Genomic DNA, 9152 nt, shown 5'->3' on the forward strand with positions numbered 1-9152 from the left:
AAATGTTTCATAAGAAGTCATGAAGCAGTGGCTCCTCACATGAGATTATAAGCTCTTCTGGGGAAAGTAGGAATCTTAAGTGAGGGAAGCAAAAATTAAGTTTCCAGTTCCTTTTAAAACATAAAGATTTGTTGCACCTGAGCACTTTCAGGTGAAAGAGTCAGACATCAAAGCTGCCGAGCACTGCTTCAAATGGTCAGGCTGGAGTATTTGCAACTTCTACATTTGCGGATGCAACTTGGCTGAAGAACTGGTTTTAAAGGGAACTGCACTGCTCAACATTTCCAATCAGAAAGTATATAACCCCAGGTGACACCAGCAGGGTTCCTGGGACTGCAGGAGTGGCTCCAAGCTCAGCAGGACCATCTTCAACCTGTTCTCCAGCACTCTCCTTCTCTCCCAATCATGCAAAGTCCCGAACTCTAAAACTGGCAGGGTGTGTAACTTCAGAAAAATCTGCTCTGGATCCAGTGAACTCTGTAATATTCTGTGGGATAAGAACATTCTCTTCCCAAATTAAGAAGAATGGGGAAGCCCACAGTGAGGGCTCACCAACTAAGTTGCTGAGAAGAGACGTACACGATGAAACAATTGTTTTACTTCTGCAAACAAAATTTGTGAAGAAAGCAGCCTTAGAAACTACAATGTAGTAAGTTGAAGAGGGGACAGAAAGGTAAACTTCAAAAGCCAGGTGTAAGGTGCATGAGTACAGAAAATTCAAGTCATTATAGATGAACTAAGAGTGTGGTAAGTGAATGGGACGTGCCACAGAATACAACATCTCAACTGACCCTAGTCACCTACAGCTGAGAATTACAGCCTCCATTGACAGAAAAGGAATATAAGACTCTGACAGGAAGGAGACCCCCCCTAGGTGTGCCTGACCCTGCTCAAGAGATGCCACCCTGGGCTCCTTGGACCTAGCCACCCAGCTGCCTTTGGTGACCTTTGCTTTCTCTTCTATACAATGAAGATGGTATCTAAGATCCCTCTCAAACAACTGTTTACTCTTAAATGACTGTCACCCTGACTTATAACTTACCTGTTCATGTTTGTGTCCCACAATGGAATGTGTATTACTTTTTGTCTTGGTCCCTCCAGCAAATGTAACATTATAATGAAATTCCCCCATAAAGCTGGCCATCTCTCCTAATGGTGAGTAGGCTCCTAGAAGGTCAGCTGGAACCACAAGAACATATACAAGAGGTGACAAGAAATGACACAGTCCTACAGGAAGAGAGATAAAAAGTAGCCCTAACCACGAAGTCACAATCTTCAAACAATCAGAATCTAATGGCAAAACCCTTACTGAATACTTGAAAAATACCATGGGCTGCCCCTATTTTTTCCCTTTAAAAACCTCTGAGACAAATATATAATCCTTCTTTAGTTTACTGCTTAGCTTTTAAAGACAAAGTTATCTGAGAAGCCAAACTTAACCACATAGTGTAGCACAGATGCAAATGAAAAATAAAATTTTTTTTTTGTTTTTCCCAGAGTGGTAGATAGTCGTGCAATTTAGAGAATTCTTGAAAAACTAGCAGGGAAGTGGTCTGCCATGTTCCAAACCAGACGTGGCATCAGGGAAGCAAACACTCAAACACACAAGTGGCATTTTGTGATCAAATTTATTTTTTGTTTAAATTTCATTTACTTTGTTTTACTGTAATTTACACAAGAGACTGCCGAGTAAACTAGGTATTTTACATTCACCACACATTCTCTCAAATCTCCACAGTTGTTAGAAAAACATTAAAATCCATGCGCGGGGCTCTCATTTCCATGTGTGCCCAAGCTCCCAATGATACTACAGATGCCAGTGAGAGTTAAGTTCATTAAAAAGAGAGGGCTAGACTCTTTATTTCACAAAATTAGCAATAATCTCCCTCGCCCCAAACACTTTACAGACAATGATTATGCTCTGACAAAATCTATCTTACAACAGTGCCCAGAGAGTAAACATCAGTCTTTATCCTGAGTACACAAAGGATATACGAAATGTGGGGTTTGCTGCTGAGGATAACGGTATGGCAACGCAGTAGTGATCCTAACATCCTTCCATGTCTGATTCGCTGCAGTCACTCCAGTGGGGACACAGGACATGTGGGAAAACGAGAGGCACGGAGGGCAGGACTGTCAGCAAATCAGATCACTAATGTGATTTGACTGCAGGCGTTGGGGTGTTTTTAGGAGGAACAAGAGGTTCAAAAAGACAGTCTGTGACCTGAAGGCTTCAAGAATATTATTCCATTCAAGCTTCCAGGACAGATAGGAGAAAAACTGGAACTCAGAGAAAGCTTACAAAAATCTTACCTAGCTATTGTTCCTTTAAAAAAAAAAAAGAAAGAAAAAGAAAAAAAAAAGGTGGCAGCGGCATCTAACCAGCACCCTCATGATACCCATCCAGGATGTGTGCTGATGATGTTCTACTTGGGAGCACGTTCCAGAGTCTGAGGCTGCCAGGCCCCTTGGCAGGGCCTCCCAATTGTGTGCAGGCAAGGCTCACACTGTGTCTTAAACTTCTGTCTCAAAGGCAGCATCTCCCCCTTGAAGTGTATTTCAACAGGAGAAGAGCAAAACATTGTCACTATCTACACTTATTGTGTGAGCTGTAAGGAACCCAGACCATTTGCATAGTTTCCAAGCTGTTAATTCAGGAAAGTCATTTCTAAAACAAACTCCAAGGAAGTGCCATACTTTCAATTTTTCTACATAGCCTATATTATTAAGACTAATTTCTTAATTTCTTTGTCTAACAGGAACCTGAAAATTGTCTAGTGTTTATTATAAATCACAAACCGCCATCTCCATTTTTGCTCGGTTTGATATAGAAAAATATTTGAAATTTAAAATACAAAAATCCAATAAAAACCAGAAAATTTTTTAAAAGGATTTTTTCCCTCAGCCAGTAAAAACTGGCTTGCAACTTTACTCTTTACTAATAGACACTGTCAAATTTGGCTACAAGATAATAACCACCCAGAAATAAATAGTTATAAATATGTTGAGCTTATATTCCAAATACCTTGGAATACCAAAAAATTTGAAGAAATTTTTTATGGGAGTCTGCTGCTTATGGGACTAAAATATAAATTTATAAGAGACTGATTTAAAAGAACAGAAAAATAATAAAAGGCTATATGTATTGGTCCACAGCTTGACACTTATGAAACATACCAGCTAGTATTACAATGCAGTCAAATTTGTCCATTAATGGTATTACTCTTGATACTTATTAAAATCTGTTCCAGGTATATATATTGAAAATATTTTCTTTTGCATTCTTGCTGAAGATAGGTACAGTACTTTGGAGAAGTTGTACTAATCCCTTCAGTATGTTTGTATGTACATATATACACAAGTATGTGTATCTGCATCTGTAGCTCTACATGCGTTTACATACAGCTACAGACATACACACACAGATAGATACACACGTGGTTGAGAACCTATGCATGTGTATATGTCATCACAAGCAAACATCTGGGAAACGTCAACACTGTGAGATACTGGTCAGATTCTTCTTCACTCATCACTGGCTGCACTTGTTCCCCTCACTTGACCTTGATTACGTAACTGTAAGAAAAGTGAAAGATAGCGCAAAATGCATTAAAATACAGAGAGACACAGCAAATGTTAGCAGCCTGTCATATATACGCTTCAGAAAAAAATTCTCAGTGTACCAAAACTTTTGACATAAAATGTACCCCAACTACTACATCTTAAAAAACTTAATCTGTTCAAAGAGATTTTAGTCTTAATCTATCACATTTTGTCTCATCAGAGGGAAAAATAAATTAGAAGCAAAATCATAAAATAAATCACAAAAACTTAGGAAAACTTAACAGAAGTACACAACTAAACACTACATTTTCTTAAAGAACACTGAATTTAAACAAAGAGCTTCAGAGGAATCTTTAAAGAGTTATTCATTCTTATTTGACGCAACTCCTTTTTTTCACAACCAAATACTTCATTTATCCTGATGTTAAATACTTAAAGAGCAGGCAGCTCATGTAAAGGGGCAGGAAGAACCACAGTGGAGGGAGTTATATTCTGTCTTGTTCTTTTCCTCAACACTGTAGCTCAATATTAACAAATGACCATAGCATATTGTCAATTTTTGTTTACTCATACTGGTTCAATATGTGGGGTACATTTTGATGCTCCTCTCCGTACCCTCTCCCAGGAAATCTGTTATCTGGGCATATAAATTTGTCTTAGAAAAATAAGATCATAGCCATGTTTTATACCATAAATTAAAAACAAAGTAAATTTACAGAGTAAAGCTTATTGAAGATTAAACATGAAGGAAGACTTTCTGGTCACAGAAAAAATTTCAACTCAAATAATTATTGAGGATGGCCCTTAAGCTATAGGATGAAGAATCTTTGTTTGATTTAAAATGCTTTTACATATTTCCTTACTAACCACAAATGGTTCTAGTGAAAAACAGGTCAGTTAAATGGCTATCAAAAATTCAGCTGGCGACTAGGACAACACTATGTGATGAACATGTGCACTTAATAGCTGGGCTCTAACCTGTGACACTAGCATGGGATTATTAAAGTAACCTGTTCCACAGATAAAATTACTAAAGAATAATGCAAGTATTCATTGTCAATTTCTAAAATACTTATCTTTTAAATCCTAAAAATAAAACCACATTTAACACTTAGAGCCTCTGCTCAGCAAGTTAACTACCCATCACCAAGAAGGTATAGGTTTTTAAACATCTTTTTACCAAGGTCTTCACTTACACAGTTTGATATTGTCTCTGACCCTACAGGGGACTCATCTAGACATCAGCAGCCGACGTGCCTCGAACGGAACCCTTCTTACGCATCTAAATGTAAAATAAAATTGTGAGCTGCTAAAAATCAGACTCTAGATAGGAGTTAGTCAGCAAGGGGAGAAAAAGATCTAGAACAGATTATGAAGTGATGGCTGCCTATTTACAACTATTATTTATATTAAGAATGAAGTTCTGAGGTCCCTCTAGTAATGTGTGTTTAAATGCAATCTTGCAAAAGGCTATTTTCACACAACACAAAAAGGTATTGTATATCTATTCTTGAATGTAGAAAAGCTCACAAACTGATGATACTTGATTATCAAAGATAGCCAATGGGTAAATAAACTGTTTGCAATTTAATGTGAGAAAAATGCCCCAATGGCCTGGTCTATACTTTTATGGTCCATGACAGAAAGCCATGTTGGTGTGGCCACCTCTGGCTGCTTCTGAGACCAGAGTCTCTGAGTGGAGTTCTTTAGAGGAAGTTTATTAAAAAGGGGAAGAATGAAAAGAAGAATGGAAAGAAGAGCAAGCAATACAGAAATAAAATATGGCAAACAATATGGGACACAACATGTATGAGAAATAACAGGCATTCATAATAGCCTAGGGACAAAAAAAAATAGAATGAGAAAAATCAAGAAATAAGTGCACAGAAAACAAGCAAGTGCGATAAACATATTTCCAAAAACACCAGGAACTCTCCCCCTCCACTCCCAAGGTGCCAGCTAAGAACAAACAGGTATGCAGTTTACCCAAAGTACTCCTGTTGCTGCCAAACTTAACTCCAGCAGATCCCTGCAGGATTACAGGCAGGGCATTCCTCCCGTGCCTAACCTCTCCAGGGCCAAAAACCCATTTGAAAGAAATTCAATTCTTAAAATAGTTATGAATTAAGAGCATTACAATATATCAAATTCTATCATCAGATGTCAAGACCTCCAGAAAAGGGGAAATTCCTGAGTGGTAAAGAGGACTTTACAATGTTAAGCCTCTTCAGGAGGCAGTGCCTCCTAGGGAGATATTCCAGCTCACAGGCACTATGCCTCCTCCTAAACATGCCCACAAACCAGCTATTAGGACTCAGGGAAGCAGCACTGCCACGTACACTGAATCACTCCCCGGCGACCTACAGCGAAAGGACATAAATGGCATTTAAGGCTACAATGATCAGTACTTACTCCTGAAATGTCTTAAAATGTGTTTGAAATATTTAACAAAGAAACTATTGGGCTTCTCCACCATGAACCAATGAGAGATTTCTACCAACTTTACGAGGGAATTCGTTTGAGCCATGTGGATACAATGATTGGGCTAATAAAAGGGTGCTTGCTACTTATAAATTGGGCTTCTATGTAACTATCTTACACCTTCTTCTAAAGTGCAAATCTTAACTCAAAATGACTGACTTGCACAGAGAGAAGCAGCTGAGCTTGTAGACCCACTGCACAGGTGGGCACAAGTCACCAGCTCTGCAAGAGAGGGTCTCATCATGTTGACACTGCTCTGTGTTTAAGTACAGTGAGGGAAGCCAGAGTACTCCCCTGGGGAAGAGGTCTCAGTTAAGTCCTGTCCAAGGGCTCAAAGCAGATAGGGTCACATGCATCACCCAGTCCATGGTAACTATTCTTCCTCATGTAATCGTCACTGACTCAGCACAAAAGTTAAAACCGAGACAGGGTTCTTTCCTGAAGGTTTGAACCAACAAAAATAAATCCATGTTCTGTTTTCTCTTGGTGTTTTGATAATTCATTGTTGTAAATGCCAGTGTTCTATCACAAACTTAGTGTGAATGAGCGTGATCATGTTGCTTCTTTTTCATGTTCAGTGGACACAAGCTGCTCAAAGGGGCTAAAGGCAGAGCTGGCAGGTATCTCAGGAGTCTGAAGCACCTGGAGGAAGCAAAACCAGGCAAGCAAGAGAAAAGGGACTAAAAACCAGGTGGGGCAGAGCTGGGAAGGGGGATGGAAGGAAGCTTGTTAAGAGTCAAAAAAGGGTACCTGACTCTTAAGAAAGGGAAGGCAAAGGTGGGAGAGGCATGAAAAGAGTAGCAAGTACCCATGACCTATTCTTGCCTGTTTAAACATTTTGCCTATGGCTGGCCTAAAAATAAGGGGATGGTCGAGTGTCTTCTTTCATCCTTGCTATTTTACCACCCTATTCCCAATTTCTAGAACTCAGAGTCTTACTACTGGTATGAGAAAGTAGGGCCACAGAGGCTTCTACTGGCTAACCTAGAAACCAAACCCCAATTTATAATGTTGCCTCTATGGGAAAGTATGTTCCAAATTTTAAACAATCATCTTAATTTTTGGAATAAAATCCACTCATAAGTTGGAGTCTGCCTATAGTTTACTTTATGTATACGATAAGGTTAAAACATTTTATTGCCTTATTAAGAAAATATGTCCTACTCTTCTCAGAACGTTTGTATAAAGCTAATTAGAAGCAGATCTGCTGTAATCACCAAAAGTAAGCAATTTTAAACACAGATTCAAACGATGCTGTGTACCAGAGAAAGAGATTTCCTTCGGTGCCAGAGAACCTGATTTGCTGCCATTCTCCTGTGATTAAATGGAGTTCCTGCCTCACACACATAGGCATTTGTTAAATAATCACACCTGCAGGTCTTCCAAAACTGGGCGTTCTGGCAGGGGTCGCGATGATCGCATGGAAACCACTAACAGCCCCTGGACATTCCTTTGGTTTGTTTCCCCATGGGGCCATACTGCCAAGTGAAGACATGCGGGGCCCAAGGCAAAAACAAAACCAGACATAAGTAGGAAGAAACCAGGGAAGAATCCATCCCTAAAAGAGGAGATGCCCACTGGCTACAGGGTCTGCTCACTGAGGGTGAGAAAGAGCTGAGGTGGGTTTTAACACTGAGACATGGCATGTTGACTTCCTGAATCTGCCTAAAGCTTATGAAGGAATAAGGATCCACTGCTATCTGGGGGGAGGGAAGGAGGCATTTCTGGAATCAGTGACAATAACATTAGCTTTATCTTTTCTACAGAAGCGGGAACTAGGACTTACTGTGCTAATATCTGTAACCTGCTGAGATATAAACTGAGCCAAAGGCAACTTGCTCTAACAAAGTGAGTGTCTAAAAGGAATGTGATGCAGGTACCAGCACAGAAAACGTGTGTGAGAGGAATACAAAATCTCTAGGTTTCAAGAGAGCTCTAATCTACGTTCACGAAAGATGCACAATGAAAGAGAAATCAAAACACGTGAAAGAATATCAGTGTTTAAGAAACTCCATTTTGATGAGGATAAACAGACTGAGGAATAAATGTAATAATACTCTTCCTAATTTTAACTCTATACTCAGTAAGGACGTACACAGTCTAAGGAAAGAGGAAATCAGAGAACTACCATAGAGCAGGAAGTCTTACTGTTTCTAATTCTTTCTGAGTCTCATCTTCCATTCTCCTAATGTCTTCCATTGTCAGATCGATCCACTTGTCAATCCAACAAAAAAGCTGGCGATGAAAGTTTGTAAATATCCTTTTTTCCTGCTGTAAAAACACACACCAGAAAAAAGCAGTTTAAGATGGCAAAAATCTAAGAGCTTTACATTAGCTTTACATGTCCTGATTCACCTATGAAATTCACATATGCTTGGTTTCAAAAGGCCACTCTGTATAAACAGAAATCTCAATTCCATCCTGTTATCATTGTGCACAGCAAAATAAAAAGAAAACTTTCTCTGTGAAATGGGAAACAATCTCCTCTGGCAAACACGTCTTGACCTGGTAGAGACTAAAAAAAAGTGTGGTGGGTATGACCTGATCCAACACACTTATGCTAGGTCAGATTTATTTCTACCATTCTCTAAATGTCAATGAGCAAAGCTTAACTAGATTTCTTCTGCTATAGCACTATACAGATTATCATTCTTAACTTCCCTGCAATTCAAAGGAATGCTGTGAAGTGTACTAAAGAGACCTGGGTTCTTTGGAATATAGACCTTTTATTAAGAATTATTATAGGGTGGTGCCTGTGGCTCAAAAGAGTAGGGCGCCAGCCCCATATGCCGGAGATGGTGGGTTCAAACTCAGCCCCGGCCAAAAAAACTGCAAAAAAAAAAAAGAATCATTGTATATGTTCCATTAATTTTTCTGCACTACATGTTACTGCTATTCAATATATAAAACTAGGTGCATAATCAGTGGTTTTAATTGTTCAATTATTTAAGTTTTACTCAACTTTCTCAAAAGAGAAAAGTGCACAAACAGGAAGTACTTCTGGATCATCTTCAACTTTTTTTTGAGACAGAGCCTCAAGCTGTCCCCCCCAGGTAGAGTGCCCTGGCATCACAGCTCACAGCAACCTCCAACTCCTGGGCTCAAGC

At 39.3% G+C, this 9152-nt stretch overlaps 1 protein-coding gene across 1 annotated transcript in view; it reads right to left on the bottom strand.

The window, feature by feature from the left end:
* Window positions 1–1609: 1609 nt before the first annotated feature.
* PITPNB (phosphatidylinositol transfer protein beta) overlaps window positions 1610–9152 on the bottom strand; it is a 70862-nt gene continuing 63319 nt past the window's right edge. The window contains exons 10-12 of the mRNA XM_003789846.3: window positions 8194–8316; window positions 4761–4846; window positions 1610–3576 (exon numbers count right to left, since the gene is read on the bottom strand). Of these exons, the coding sequence (XP_003789894.1) occupies window positions 4799–4846; window positions 8194–8316 (171 nt within the window). The 3' untranslated portion in view covers window positions 1610–3576; window positions 4761–4798. The remainder of the gene's footprint in view (window positions 3577–4760; window positions 4847–8193; window positions 8317–9152) is intronic.

The sequence above is a fragment of the Otolemur garnettii genome, unplaced genomic scaffold (genome assembly GCF_000181295.1).
Source record: "Otolemur garnettii isolate 467f Iridium unplaced genomic scaffold, OtoGar3 scaffold00038, whole genome shotgun sequence".
NCBI lineage: Eukaryota > Metazoa > Chordata > Mammalia > Primates > Galagidae > Otolemur > Otolemur garnettii.